Here is a 16,023-nt window from a genome sequence, read left to right as displayed (position 1 = left end):
GCTTGCAGAACAAAGCAAAGGAAATCAGTGACAGCTAAAAAAAAAAAAAAAAAACCTGACTTGTAAGTCAATATAACATTGCACAGATTCTCTTTAATTAGCACAGCTTTGCTGTTACTTCTTTTTAATGTCTGCATAATAAAGTGCAACATGATGAATTCTACATTTTCACAACACTTTTATATGGATATTGAACTATTTCTTTCCAACCAAAACTACACTGCACAATAATTCTGTCCTGACCTAAAGAGATTGTAAAACTAAGAACAAAAAAAAAAACATTTTCTTTTCCAAACAGAACTTGAATGCCTAAATGAAGATAAACTAAAAAACATGAAGGAGAACCATTCAGATGCTAAAGAGGTCCACCAGCTTTTTGGCATTCCAGGAACCGCCATGGTTGCTCTCGAAGTGCTGCTTGACAAGCTCCTTAACGGTCTGGTAGACGCCTGCTTCCACCTGGCACGCAGACACACAAAAAAAAAAAAAGGACCAATCAATGCATCGACATGAAGGCCTGTCGAGCTCAGTCGACATGCTTTGAGACGCACCTTGACGCTGTGGTAGGTGGGCAGCTCCAGCAAGTAGCTGTGTCCGCCCAGCTGTGCGGCTTGACGAAAGTAACTGTAGATCGCTCTCTTGCACAGCCTGCTGGAGAAGCCGGGCCCGCTCATGGATGGGGAACTGCAAGGTGACAGTACTTTGTTTTTTCCCCACCACTGATTCTTCGAATTCTAAGACATTTGTAGCGGCTGTATATCTATCATCGATCAAGTGACCTATTAAACGTTGCTGTTTTTGTCCTCTTTTCTTTCTCAGGTTTCCTACAGCTTAAAGCAAGTTGAATTCAAGACTTTTTAGGACTTTGTGAATTTTGAAATTCAATTTAAGAATAACTTCTCATGTTTCCCAATGTCCCATTTTGTCTAAAGTCACCATAGTGTTTAAATGAAATGCTCTTGCTTTTAAGTGTCCCAACTAAAACCACATCATTGTTTTATTGGTAACATTTTTTAAGACTTCTGAAAGATTGTATTAAGATAGACAGCATTTTAATGCACACATTACTGGCGTCAGGTGGAATAATCATGCCCAAAGACATCACTTCAGGAGACCCGCAAAATTAATGTACAACCATTACAATTGTATCATAGAGAAGAGCAAACTGATTTCACCATCTTTCGATTGGAAAAAATATTAAATTAACCAAATTGTGTCATCTGAGTTTTTGGCCTGACGCCAGTGCCATACTACCAGGTGTTGTTGCTTCTTGTTCATCCCCTTCAAAAAGTTGAAAAAAAAAAAAAAAGATACAAGATAACACGTCAGCTTACACTACCTGTGGTCAATGAAGCCTTTGCTGCTGTCTACCACTTCAATGTCTTTGTCTCCGAGGCACCAGTTGATGCTGAGGATGTCGTGCTGCGGCGAAACCTCGATGGGCTTAGTCTCTTCACAGCACAGAAAGCTGGTGCCATATTTCTTGTAGAACGGTGGCAGGATGTACTCCCAGCCGTCGCCCAGACACTCACTGGCAATGTCCGACAAGTGGCTGGCGTACAGCTTCGGGCCTCCTGCATCGACACGACAACTTCAGAACTAAACCCCAACTAGACTTTATCATTACATATCAGCGTGACTACAGCGTTACCGAGCACCATGCTTTGGATGTAAAGCGGCTGGATGAAGTGGCTCAGCAAAGCGCCCTGCACGCCCACGAAGGTCCAAAGACACAGCTTGTCGCTGCCCGACATACAACACACTTTGGCCGCCCAGTGGTTCGGATTGAGGTGGGCAGCATGCACCAGTAAACTCTTGGCGTGATACTGCAGCTTTAGGGGGGCCCAATTGTTATAGGCAGAGCCCCTTAAAATGCAGACAAATGGGGCTGCCATTTACTTGACAGTACGTCAAACTCGGGAATGCTTCCATTATCTGAACACACAGTTGCACCTCATGTATAAGTTATTGGCAGCTCCTTCAGGACATTGATTGGTGTAAAGGTGAAGGCTGGTCTTGGCTTTGAGCTGAAGATGCGGCCCGGTTGTGCTGCTCTCGAATATGCACGCCTCCGGGGCATCTGGGTTCGTGTCGAAGAAAAGCAGAAGCTGCTTGTAGAGAAACCTGAAGACAGATGACAGACAGAAAGATGACAAACGTGGCGTCTCGTGCATGGAGTTGCGACGAGTGAAGGTGGCTTTTGATGACGCCAGTACACCTCTGGAGTGCCCGCCTAGCAATGATCATGGCGTGACAGTCGTGCACCACTGTCCCGTTGAAGCAAAGCCAGCTTGTGCAGCTGAAGCAGCCAGTTCCCAACGCCACCACCTGGTAGGAATCGCATGCACGCCCTGATGTGTCCATCACTTCTGTGTAAAGAAGCACACAAAAGTATTGCAAAGTTCAGTTTTGGGAGGTTCTGTTCCTAGTCTCTATTCTAGTTTATCCCAAAGTTATTTTATTTATTTTTTTTTTAATAGGATTCACAGACATTATGTGAAATTGTGTGATACCTCTCACAAGGACAAATGCCGCCATGTGGCTCTTGCAGCCCAGGAAATCCGGACTCATCTTCAAAAGGCTGTTGAATTTGTCACTGCTTATTGCCATCATGTGCTTTTTGTGGAAGTCGGTGTCCCAAACTAAACCACAGGATGCGTCAACACAAACAGGCTACAACATTAGGTACACCTACACAATGTGGAAATTCTGCCTATACACACAAAAGCATGCGCTGTTTTGACTGACTGTTAGACTGAGATTCATTTGACAATGCCTTAGATAAATGCTGTAGTGCACTGCATCATACTGAGAGTATGTAGTTTTAGTTACTGCTTTTATTTTCGTAGGTTTGTAATTAATATCGTTTTCCCAATCCCACTGGCTTGATTGAACTCAGTCCAGCTTTTCATTTTGATTGGCGCAAAATATTTGACTGAGTTGAGCAGTTGGATTCCTACGTTAGCTTCTTGTGTTAGCTGTCAATGTCACTTGTGATTAAAAGATAAAGCATTTTTTATTTATTCTTAGTTATTTGGACAAAAAGCTTATTAGTTTTCGTCAGATTTAGTCATTCCTATTCGTGATAGTTTGAGTCTAATTTTAGTCAACGGAAACGCAAAAAATGTTTTAGTACATATATTAAACGTTTTTATTAGACCAAAGGTTTGAGTCCGTTTTAGTTAAAAATAGGCATACAAGGTTTCCACCCAAAACACTTTCTGTTGAACTATTAAGAATTATGCATTACAAACAGAAAATGTAACAGTGGAATCAATGTTCATTGCTCCGAAATAAGCCGAGAATCAAAACGTTATTTGGCAACTGTTGTGGCTTTATTTCACTTAAAGCAACATAAAATTAAAACGTTTTAACAACATAGACTTGATGTTCAGGTGGTGGGCGTGCCAAAACGAAAGATAGGTTGCACTTCATTGCAATGTTTTGAAAGACAGATTACATGTACAATAGCAAGGGCTGTCATAAATTTTGAGAATCTGACGAACCACGCGCTAACAATTTCGTCCTGTCTCATCTCGTCAATGAAAATTTCATGTACGTCACGTCATGTTTTCATCATGAAATAACCTTGTTTAGCTTGTAATAGTCTAGTTATTGTCAAGAAAAAAAGGGTCGTTAACGAAATATTTTCGTCATTGTTGACGAAAACAACACTGTTAAGAACGCGTTTGAATAGTGTTGATTGATTCAGCGACAGTTTGGACCAAATGATTTGAAATGTACTTGCGCTCAACAGAAAAACAAAACATCTCAGTATGATGCAGAACAAAATAACTTTTTGAGGGAATAAGAGAGCTTTAAACAGGCGTTTAACCTGAATCTGGCAAGGGTGAAGAAGATGATGACGGAATTTCTGTTGGTGTTTCAGTGGAATCCTTGTCAAGGTCAGTAGTATTGGCTTCAAACAATACAGAGTGTGATTATTGATTAAGAAATTGCCTAACAGCATCTGAAGCCTAATATAACAATCTAAGTGACACAACATAGCTTGATTTGATTCCGTTAAGTTATAAATGTATGCACCTTCTACAGCCCCTGAGTCCAATGTCTGCTCCACAGTGATGTCTTCATTCCATAGCAAACTATCAGCATGGGACATGCCGGAGAGACTGAGGAAAGCTGGCTCATTTGGGACGTGATCCTCAAAGAATTATGACATAGAAAAATGACAGAGAACTAAAAGAAGAATAAAAAAATAGTTAGTGTACTTCTCTCTATTTACCTCATCTCCGAAGACAAAGCTATCAGAATCAAGCACATTGGCGTTTATGGGGGTGGACGTCATCATCATTGGAAGTCTGCCAGCTTCTTCAGTCATGTCGTCGTCATCTCTGCAAGCAACTTAGAGCTTAATTAGGTAAGATGTAACTCGTGTAGAACTTGATGTAACCAGTGAGTGCACGGTTAGCGTGACAGCGCTATTCCGGACACTTTAATTGAAGAGGTAGCTCGTCAACTTGAAACGTACCCTTCAGCATCATCAAAATGCACCTGCGGCCAGTTGTAGTTCCACCGAGCGGCTCTCTTCGCGCTGCGTGCTTCTTTACTCATATTGCTGTAGAGAAGGTAAATGACAACTTGTTAATTTCCACATTTCTTTGCATTTTCATTCTAACAGCTAGCAAAATTTAAACGTCCTGAGGTTAATCTTAATTGTTGTTTTTGAATGAAAATTTGCAGGCACATATAAAGCAAATACCTAGATATGTTGTGTCTACCGAACATTAACAACATTTGAATAAAATTTACGCGTTATTTACCCGGCAGCTTCTCCTGGCGTCCATTTTCCATCAGAAAACTACTATTCTCTTTTTATTTCATAGCGGCATTACTTAGTAATAAAGGAAAATAACACTCACCCAAGAAGGTTTTTCGTGCTTTATTCACAGTGTGTGGCGCCAATTTGTTAACTGTAAAGAGAAAAAAAGACAGGAAAATAATATCCGCGAGTAAAACATCTCCTTGATTGGCTCAGCGCTAACCTGGCGGTCTCCGTGGACAAATAAGACAGCGCCTTGCTTACCGAGAAATTTGCTTAAGCATTCGTTATTATTTTTAGTAGTACGTAATGTTCTGGAGTCGACAACTTACAATAAATCACACACACACATACACATATATATATATAATAATAATAATAATAATAATTATATATATATATATATATATATATACATATATATATATATATATATATATATATATATATATAATAATAACAATAATAATTATTATTATTAACTAAAAGCGGCGTTTTCTCTCTCCAATACGGAATATGATACAGCTCTTTCTGAAATAACTTGTTGCTGCAGTACCTAACGCTGTGTCCCTAAAACTCAAATACTCTGGCGCCCTCTTCCGTTACCTTACCTGAATATGTTGAAAACACAATGGCTATCAGGACCAGTACAGATAAACAAGGAAGACGATATGACTAAATAATGCCTCTTTTCCATTCTTAATAAGGATTTCTAAAATGTATTTTTTCATCTCTTCTTTATCGATTGTGATTGGCCTACTAACTATTTCACAGTTAAAGTATTCATTGTGCATTTACAGGAAATATGCTGGGACTCAAACCCAGAACCCCAGAACCGTGGACCAGACGTGCACTCCATGCTACTTTGATTGCTTGCGAATAAATATCAAATCAAAATTTATATCTGTGTTCCAATAAATTGAGATGAAATGAAAAGATGCCACTTGTCATGTTTTATGTGTAAATTCAGTAAATAAGCAAACGGATACAGAATGCTTTAGGGAGTTCTATAAAAATCAAATTGTGAAGATGAATCCTTCACACATGAGGACACATGAACAAACCCCCTGTATATGCCGGATACGCACAAAGCCTTATTTGCACTGATGATATGTTCCCTTGATTATTGTAAATTCTACACTATTTCTGTTACGCTCACCTCAAGAGAGCCAAATGTGGCCTTCTTGCGTGTGTGTGTGTGAGTGACTGCCATATGTGTGTTTGTGAAGTAATTCCAGCTGAGGCACAATGGAAAACTTCCCCAGTGTCCTCCTCGCCTTCTCCCGTCTCTCGTTTCTATTTCTACCCGCTCACCTCCTTCCCACCCCTCCCTTTCTGACTTATAATTTTACACCCACGCAGCCGTTTAAAGGCTCACAGATTTCCCACTTTTGTTACTTGGAAAAAAAAAAAAAAGCTAAATCAAGTGGTGAGGACACAGGGGACAGCTCCGTTTATTGTCACAGCTTTCTGTGTTGGAAGATGGCAGAAGGAAAGCTGTGATAGTGTTTTTATTCAGCATATGTTGTGAGTGAGAGAGGCCGCGTGTTGCACACTTGAAAGCAAACACTGCTAGCATGACTAGCATTTTTCCCGACACTTGACTCACAAATGACAGTATTAATTGGTGTTACAGGGGAAAAAATATTTGTCTCAGTCTTTCTTTGGTGCTCTCATAATATCTGCGTGATGATCTGTGAAAGATAATTTTTTCTAGTTTATCGCCTTGCAAAAATGACATTACTATAGATCACTATTTTTGGCAGCTTTCCTTTCAATATATTGAAACAATGAGAATTACCTGTCATGTAATTAAAGTTGTTACCCTTTATCAACAAATATCTGAACAAAAATAGTGCAACAATGCAGACAGGCCATGTAACAATACTCACAGGCATATATTCTTTAGCCTCTGCGTAGAATGACTAATAATTACTGCTATACTGAGGAGCAGAGAGAGGAGCAAGTCCTCCAGTACATCCAGGGTTTTTCATATACTGAGCCCTGGTGGCCAAGGCTCACCTACCAGAATTAACACAATTAAAGAAGAAACTGTGACAAAAACAGTTTCATTCAATTTAATAATATTTAATTGCGTCATTACTGTATTTTTTTCACAAAGTTTAATATTATATAGTGCTGTTATCCCTCATTAAATACATAACTTTTTTTTTTTGGGTAGATGGTACATTTCCATTTATTTCAATAGGGAATGATGATTTGAGACAAGAGCAACTCAAAGCGCCACTATACAATGTCCACTATCCTCCAAGTTTTACTATCTTAGTATCTGCTAATCGTTTCAGACAGTAAGATGCAGAACACTCTGGCCTCCTACCCTGTGGCTGCAGCTTCATACATCTTTAAAGATGAGAGAGCGGCTCCACTTTCTCACGCCGCGAAGAACGATGCAGGAGAGAGAGTGCGTGAGCACACACGGATGTGCCTAACCCACATTGTGAGTCGTGAAGAAAGAATCACCCTTTGTCTCACTTCTATCCCCGCCTCTGCTGCGTCGTTAGGTACTCCCCGAATATCGTGCCTCTCTGGTCGAATCTCATCAGGATAATAATTATTCACACGCGAGCATCTGCCTCTCCTTCTGTTGACCTCCCTTCGTTCCTCTCCTCCTTGTGACGTGATGCATGAAAAGATGGCGGTCAGAACAAAAAGAGTGAATTAATTTTTTTAGCATTTATTTGAGGCATATCACACACAGGAAACAATTGTCTATTCTCCACGTTTTGCTTATAAGGCATATATATATATATGCAACACACATTTTCTACACTTTTTTCATTCATATAGGTATCCGCATGTGTATATGTACATTTTTGTATATATTCTGTATGCAGTGTATACATATATAGTATATGAGTATGTATGTATATTGTATGTGTGTCAGCTTTGAATTCATAGCAATCCTCATAATGTTCCTGACTCACGCATTGCAGCTAATGCTAACAGAAATGTAAAGCTTCTCGTCAGAATCTTTTTTCCTCATTAACATCTTTAACACCAACTGCGCCGTTCACGCCTGTCCTATAACATCACCGTCTTCGCCTCCATGTGCGATGAAGCTCATATACCGTCCTCTGACACATGCCAAGCTTGAAATAGCCTTTTACAGGCTTTTGCAGGAAGCAAACCCTTACAAGAACTTTAACATGAGTGAATCATGTCGGTCCGTACAACGACTGGCTCTTATTAACCTCAGAATAAGAAATGTTGCTCCAAAAGATGCATGTTGGGGTCATTAAAGACTCAAAATTGTCCGTTGGTGAAATTGTGAGTCCTTCCACAAAAGAAAATGCATATGTTAATGAGGGAAAACGGCTCTCCATGAATTGTACTTCAGAAAATCATACAGTTATGACAAGCCATTTGTCACGCTCCATCAATTGGCATTTCCTCGGATGTGCTCATCATGGCCACCTTGGGGCAGTGTAAGACAGAAACAGATAGTATACAGTATTGTGCATGGGGGGTCTCAGCTCCTCAATATGGCACAAATATTAGTTGTTTATTGCAGAGGAGAAAGAATGTATGACGGTGAGTGCTGTTATGTTGTCTATTTACATATATCACTACTTAGTTTGTGTTTAAATATGCTTTCCTTAATGGTAACACCATGACATTGATGTTATTTTGCATGAGCACGTCAATAGATTTCTCTATTTTTTATTAGAATTAGCATTAACCTCATGAACTAAAGGCTAAACCATGAGGCTAAAACTAGTACTACACAATCTGTATGCCAGCTTTAAGACGTTTGACTTTGGAGGTGCCGCTGGATTTAATCTCGTCTGATGGCAAGGGGGGAAATAAAAGTATTGTCATGCATTACCGAACGCGGGAAATCTCTCACGCGTATGCAGAACCGATTCTCATTGCACATGAAAATGTTGGGGGAGGGAGAGCGCCTCCTCGTCGTAGCCACCGTGGGGGGATACGCAGCCCGCATATTCGCACTGATGAGGAAGGACTACAATATGGGTGCAAAAAATAAATTATTTCAAGGGCTTCAGTGGAAATGGTCCAATTGGTACAGTTAGTCAACCATCGGAGGCGGAGGCGTGTGTTAATTAAACATTTAAAAAGTTGCATCTCTTATGACAGATGAAAAGGAAAAACAAATTGGACCAAAATAGGAACATATCGATTAAACATACATGAACGTGTTTTCGTTTTATATACACGAAGTGTGCGTGTGCGTGTGTGTGTTTGTGTGTGTTCATGCACACGGGGTCTTTCCCCACAGCGGTGCTGTTCCTCTCTGAGGTGCCACTGGTTTCCATGGCAGCAACATCCGCTCTCTTCCTTTTTCCTCCCTCTTGCCGTCTGTTTCTCTCCTCCCAGCATCCTTTCGCTTTCTCTCACGATCTACTGTCGACCTCATTCTCTCACGCCGTACCAAGAAGCAGGCCAGCAACCTTTTCTTCTTTCTTTCCTTTTTTTGTTACATGACACGTCAACCAGGGTTTCCCTCCTCCGGTGGGAGGACTCATGGCAGGCAGCTATGAAAATGTCAAACACAGTGACCGAGCGGAATTGTTATAATCATGAGGCACATTCGTCATGCAGTTGAAAACGTTCATATGCACGCTGTAGGCCACACGTTATGTTCCAAAATAAATGTGTTCATGTTAAACATTTTTGTTTGAATTTTTCTGGGGAAGTCTTTGCTTCTGTTCTTGTGTCTATCTTTATAGATCAGTCTTTAATTTTGTAATTAGGTTGTTCCACATTATTATTGCAAAATGCTGTTATTAAGAAACATGAATTAGAACATTTTCAATTCAATTAAAAAAAGAAAATTGGTTGGGTGTGAAATGAAAACAAATAATATACAATAAGCCTGCACCTTTTGTTTCAATGACAGCATGTATAGCCTGCCCTTTTTCAGAATTTAATAATTATGATGATATTGCCTTGTACGTGCATTACAGTTGTGTCAGATTGCACATGGCCCTCTCTGATTTGACAAACAGATTTATATCTGGGCTCTGGTCTCCTGGTAAAGCCCCAATTTACTTGTTTTTCTCAATGTCATTTTATATGAAGGCTTAGGCTCTCTTTGGATTTGGTTCAAATTGAATTGTTGAAGAATCGAAAAACGCTTTAGAGGACATTTTGAAGGTTTAGGCTTGTTTTTATTTGGACGTGGACGCTTTGTGTACATCCTCACCAAGCCAGCAGGACAAACATGACTACTGTACTCTATGTGTGTGTACGGCCCAAGATGGCTGAGCCCAGCCAGTGGGTGATCAATACGGACTGTAAGTGATGACCATAATGGGAACCTGTCTGTCATGGGAAATCGAAAAGCCTGCGTGAAGGAGATGTAGTGCTATATGATTTCACGTGTTTGGGTGGGTGTGCATGTGTGTGTGTGTGTTTTGTTCCCATTGCAGGGCCGCATATGGAGGGTGTGCATTGTGGGCAGACTCCCCAGTCTCTGAGCTGGGTGTTCGATAACGATAATTCAATTGAACTGGAGTGGCCTGGCATGGGGGATTCACTGCTTGTGGGTAAGTGTGTTTGTGTACGTGTGTGAGAGTGCAACCTGATCGCCTCCGGTTTGAATGAATAAGAGATGGAGGTTTGCACTGTGGAGTGTGTGTATTAATGTGTTTTTGTTGACTTTTATTTATACTTTTTACTGTATTGTATTATATTATATTATATAATATTATATAATATAATATTATATAATATAATATAATATTATATTATATTATATTATATTATATTATATTATATTATATTATATTATATTATATTATATTATATTATATTATATTATATTATATTATATTATATTATATTATATTATATTATATTATATTATATTATATTATATTATATCATATTATATTATATTATATTATATTATCTGTTGATAAAAGAAAATCTTCCCTCTCCTCCTCCGCTATGTTTCCATTCACTCACATATTCCCCCACTTGGCGTGGCGGGTCATTGGCAGGTGGCCATTTTCTTTGGGCCGAGCGCACACAAATGGCAGCCTCCCTCAGCGTGGTGTTGTGGCACAGACACACACTCGCGCAAACACACGTACACATCACTAGTTTTCTTAGCCTGGTCGTGCGTCGCATACAGCACTACACACACTGTACCAATGTGTACCCATGCTAATTTGAGCAGTCAGCCATGCATGCATATGTATGAAGGATTCATGACCGCACACACAGATGGAAGTACTGTAAAATACACTCCACTAACTGTGTGGTGCTATTAGCATAAACCTGTTTCAATATGAATCCCGACCCGTGCTCTTGCCTGTTCTCCCTTGGCCTGCTTTCACTCAAACAGGGTGGAATCAGGCTGCATTCAAGCCAACTCGTCCCAGATTGGGCGTTCTTGGTGACAATGTAATGAGCTGAGAGCAATATGTCGCCTGTCTCCCTGCCTCCCCGTTTTGCATCCCGGAGCGGAGCCCGACTGCGCTCGCTCATGTGTCTCCCTTAAGTCTACAAAGGCTGCTCATCACAAACCTCACTCGCATCTCCACAGAGTTTGATTAATGATCCCCCGCGGTGCGCTGCCGTCTAAATATGACACTCATCTATCTGTACTAGTTGGAGATGTTTGCATGAAAAGGAGCAGAGAGGTCAAACCGGGAGGGGGTTTGGCTGCATAGAAGGTTGGATGAAGGAACATGTGATTATGAACTGGGGAGTGTGTTAATTTGAATATGCAAATATAGCAAGAAAACAGTATTTGCATGCCAGTTTGTGTTGTAATGTGGCATCACATTCCTTCAGCACATTCATTTACTTGGGCTGGAGTGACACAACCTGAGTTATTACCAGTGGCCATCATTTTCTACATTTAAAGATTAATGCACCTCTAATATACAATACAGTGGCACCCTGCAATTAGATTATTTTTCCAAATCATTCAGCCCTACTGTACGTGGGCAGTGAACTCGCTTCAACTCACTTCACAATAAACAGCCCTTTGGCATATAGTTTACAATTCTTCAAAAAAGAGGCTTCAAACCGTTTTACTGTCACTCCCAGTTGAGGTTTGCTGTCGATTAAAACATTCAATGGAGAATTGCATGTTGTGTATTTAAAACAACCAATTGCCTTTACCTTCCAAATTCCTCCGCTATCTTAAGGCTAAGATAATGGAAACCAACGTTGACAAACAAACACTTTGATGGTTGCCCTAACTCTTTCAGCGACGGACATTTGAACACAAACGTTGGCGCAACATATGTTTGCAATGTGACAGTATTCACAGACATAGAGTGATGTTCATGTGTCACATATTAAATCACAATTCATTGCTCATAGAAAAATTACACATTTGGAACTGGAGACTGCACCAAACACTTTGACTGTGTAATTATCAGGCAACCTTCATGATTACCCATTTGGGGCTGAATGCACATCTCAGTAGGGAATAAAACGATAAGAATACACTCACTCAATGGGCCACAACATTAGGTTCACCGACTATATGTAATCCCATTCGACACAATGCGAAAGATGTTAACAAAACTCAGATCCATAGATTAGATTATAAACACCTCAGAGTATGATGCAATCCAGTGACACTCCAAGTTATCAAGTAGGCCCGCTAAATGACTTTTGATAGCGAAGAAATATTGACTGCTATCACTTCTCCCCTCCTCTTCACTTTTTTGCTTTTCCTCGGAGGAGGCTGATTGCTTTCCAGCTAATTCCAGAGACATGTCAGGCGTAAGTATGAGAAGGGATTTGAGGGCAAATATCTACTATAGTTGTAGTGCTGATGAAATATCAGTGTAATATCAGCAGAAATACTTGGTGGGGGACCTTGGTAGAATTGGAAGAGATATGTAATGGAGCATTTCTAATCCAATTTTGTCCCGGTCATGTCACACAACCTTGTTTTTCTTTCCTTGCTTGCAGCACATGTTGCCAGCATATTATTAGGCTTGGCCAATATGGTGCAGCAGACAGTCGCAACGTTGGGCTTCCATGTCCCTCATTTGTAGAGCTTTCTCTGCATCCTCTCAAAGCTATTTATGGTGCTCACGCTTGCAACAGCGTGGCTGAGACTGAGGCTGGGATTGAAGGAGGATGGGGGGGGGGTGTTTAGAAAAAGGGTGTGCAGGGATTGCCTTCAAAGGAAGGCGCTTCCATTGCTGTTGATTAGTGTGGATTTGATCAATGGTCACAGGTGGTGCCAAGCCATTGTGACCAAAAGAATGTCAGGAATCTTTTAAGACACCTGGGAACTGTTTTAAATTGTGAAAATTGTCCAAGAGTCACTATTTTGTACATGCACAACCATAAATTATTATTCATTATGATTTTGTTCTGGACCATTAGATAGCAGGTTGCAGTTTTTCCACTGGAGTCGTGTGGTGGTGAAGAGTTGCCAACTCATTTTTTTCATGACAGACGCCAAGAGTTGTCTTCGGTCATGTCGTTAGGTGTGCAGCGGATTTAAAGTTTGGAGGGTTGGTTGTAGAACTGAGGCACATAACCCTCTTAAAATAATGGATTATATCACATTTTGACAAAATATAACTTTTGGTGTTAAAAATCTCGGGATGCTGGCCACTGGTGCTAATCGGCTACATCCTTTGCTAAACACATCATTCACATCGACTACTCAAATTAAATTATTTAATAAATATAATATAATCTGAATTTAATTAATTTTCTCTGTTTTCTGAAAAATGGGCAGGGGACATTGTTTTGGGAGGGTGATGATATGAAAGACAACAATTATAAATCCAACTTTTTTCCTGCATCGGGATTCTTTTGTGACTTTTAAACTGCATTAGCCACTATAATGTCAAGTTGGGCTGAAAAATGAATCAAATTGAAATTGCATTGTAGAAGAATACAGTTTTCAAAAAATTAAATAAAATTTTAATTTTGGCCAGGTGGTAGACTATTTTTTAATGTGTATATATATATTTAGTTCTTTATTTATATAGAGTCTAGATAAATTCAGGGCTTTTGAAGTGCAGCCCGTGTGTTTCCATTCTGTATCACTGTTTCATGACACGTGAGAAGTGATAAAGCCACAGATTTGTTTTACATTGGGGTCATAGTCACACTGATGATTTACTGACCTATGTTTATGCCCCACATGTTTGGTAGAATTTTGCAAACCTTTCGTAGTCGACACTTAAAAGACTGCAGGTGTTTATTAATTTAACAACTCTAATTGAATGAGATAAGTCCATCCATCCATCCATCCATCTTCTGTACCGCTTCTCCTCACTAGGGTCGCGGGGCGTGCTGGAGCCTATCCCAGCTATCTTCGGGCAGTAGGTGGAGGACACCCTGAACTGGTTGCCAGCCAATTGCAGGGCACACAGAGACGAACAACCATCCGCGCTCACACTCATACCTAGGGCCAATTTAGAGTGTCCAATCGACCTGCCATGCATGTTTTTGGAATGTGGGAGGAAACCGGAGTACCCGGAGGAAACCCACGCAAGCACAGGGAGAACATGCAAACTCCACACAGGATGGCCGGAGCCGGGATCGAACCCACGCCCGATGCTGTCTCTCACTGTGAGGCCATCGTGCTAACCAGTCGGCCACCGTGCCGCCCATGAGATAAGTCTTTCATATTAATTAACGGCTCATTTGCCTTTATTTTAACCTAACCTATATGACCAAAACATTTACGTATAATAAAACTGATATTGTTTATTATAATACAGATTTATGTATTGTTCGTGTTTGTTAAAAAATACAAATGAAGAAGACCTTGACTTGACATGAAAAAAATCACATTAAATCCCAATCACAATATTGAGATGGGAAAAAAATCTCAATTACAGTGAACCCTCGGTTATTGCGGTTAATGGGGACCGAGACCACCCGCGAAAACTGAAAATCCGCGAACTAGCGGCGCACCTTCAAAAATGCTTAAAAAAAAAAAATATATATATATATATATATATATATATATATAAATATATATATATATATATATATACGGGTAGAGAGAGAGAGAGAGAGAGTGAAATTCATGTTATAACAAAAAAACAAAACAAATTATTATTCAAACTTATTTTTTTATTCCCCAGCCATTATTTTTGTATTTATTCAATTACTTCTTTTTGTATTTATTTAATTACTTCGACTTTTACCTGCTGGTACGCCGTCCGGTGTGCCCTGTGAAATGAAAGGTGGCATTCTTCATTTATTTATTTATTCATTCATAACTGACAACCTCGCGCTCCGCTCATGCCCGGGCGGAAATTGTTCCTCTCCGGCTTAACTGCCACGCACGCCGGTCTCCTCCGGAGCTCTCGCACGGTCCCGAGCGAAGCGAAATGTCGCCACGCTAGTGCCCGGGCGGAAGTTGTTCCTCTACGGCTTAACTGCCACGCACGCCGGCCTCCTCCGGAGCTCTGGTACGGTCCGAACCGCGCGAAACGTCGCCCCAAATCGTGCCCGGGGGAACGTGCTCTTCTTCGTCCACTCTCTTCTTCGTCCACTCTCCTCTTCGGCGCACGCCGGCCGTCTAACCGCTCCAGCGCCCCCTCGTGCCGCTCGGCGAAACTACAATGCCCCCGAATATTTTTTAGACCCGCGAAGCACTGAAGCCGCGAAAGGTGAAGCGTGAAGTAGCGAGGGTTAACTGTATATATTTTATTTCCCTAAATCCTTCAGCCCAACTTCCAAATTACGTCCCTTTGAAGTTCAGAGGCCAAGTAGGACGACTGAGTTTAACTGCTCATTTTGCATGAAAACAACTATAAGACCCTGGTGGGGGTGAAATCTACATATATTGAGGGTCAGACTACATTCCTCTTCATCACCAGTCGGCGTGTCTAGTGGCTCGCATGTCATGTTAGCGTCAGCGTTCCAGCCATCCATGCATCTATGTGCCTTGGCTTGCTTTGCAATGGGAACGGCACTATCAGCACTTTGTCTCCTCTCACTTGTTTGGAGGATGTGTGTGTGTGTGGGGGGGGGGGGGGGGGGGGGTGCGTGTATGCGGGGGGGGGTGTGTGGGGGTGTGTTTGGGGTGGGTGACTGTGGGCTCAAATATTAACAAAACACACCCTCCTGCTCCATCTTGGCTTCTCTGCTCTGCTGGCCTGTTGGTGAGTTTGTGTGCAACCAGCAGTCCTGAAAAGCTTCATCAGCTAAATTACTGGAAGTTAGCTGTCTCTGTCAATTAAGTCTTCACATGGCGAGCTAGCGCTGTGGTGTTGACTTCCTTTACATCTCCCCCATTTTGTCATCTTTCA

General features: G+C 40.9%; 1 protein-coding gene across 3 annotated transcripts; it reads right to left on the bottom strand.

The window, feature by feature from the left end:
• Positions 1-87: 87 nt before the first annotated feature.
• On the bottom strand, positions 88-4,897 carry adad2 (adenosine deaminase domain containing 2). Of its 3 annotated transcripts, none has more exons than XM_088279819.1 (12): positions 4,881-4,897; positions 4,490-4,576; positions 4,244-4,352; positions 4,045-4,162; positions 3,836-3,919; positions 2,514-2,642; positions 2,219-2,369; positions 1,954-2,124; positions 1,652-1,866; positions 1,340-1,574; positions 552-684; positions 88-459 (listed from the first exon to the last, which is right to left on the bottom strand). In XM_088279819.1, the coding sequence occupies exons 2-12, from the start codon at positions 4,570-4,572 to the stop codon at positions 349-351; spliced, it is 1,539 nt and encodes a 512-aa protein (XP_088135945.1). In that variant the 5' UTR covers positions 4,573-4,576; positions 4,881-4,897; the 3' UTR covers positions 88-348. The 3 variants fall into 3 exon arrangements, with proteins under 3 accessions (XP_088135945.1, XP_088135946.1, XP_088135947.1); XM_088279820.1 differs by lacking the exon at positions 4,881-4,897 and adding an exon at positions 4,782-4,799; XM_088279821.1 differs by lacking the exons at positions 4,490-4,576; positions 4,881-4,897 and having other exon boundaries at positions 4,045-4,197; positions 4,244-4,429.
• Between the last annotated feature and the right edge of the window lie 11,126 nt (positions 4,898-16,023).

This window comes from Idiotropiscis lumnitzeri, chromosome 17, assembly GCF_059441095.1.
Source record: "Idiotropiscis lumnitzeri isolate Australia: NSW breed Sydney's pygmy pipehorse chromosome 17, RoL_Ilum_1.0, whole genome shotgun sequence".
NCBI classification, from domain to species: Eukaryota; Metazoa; Chordata; class Actinopteri; order Syngnathiformes; family Syngnathidae; genus Idiotropiscis; species Idiotropiscis lumnitzeri.
The sequence above is the reverse complement of the archived record's forward strand: the minus strand, read 5'-3'. Positions and strand labels throughout refer to the sequence as shown.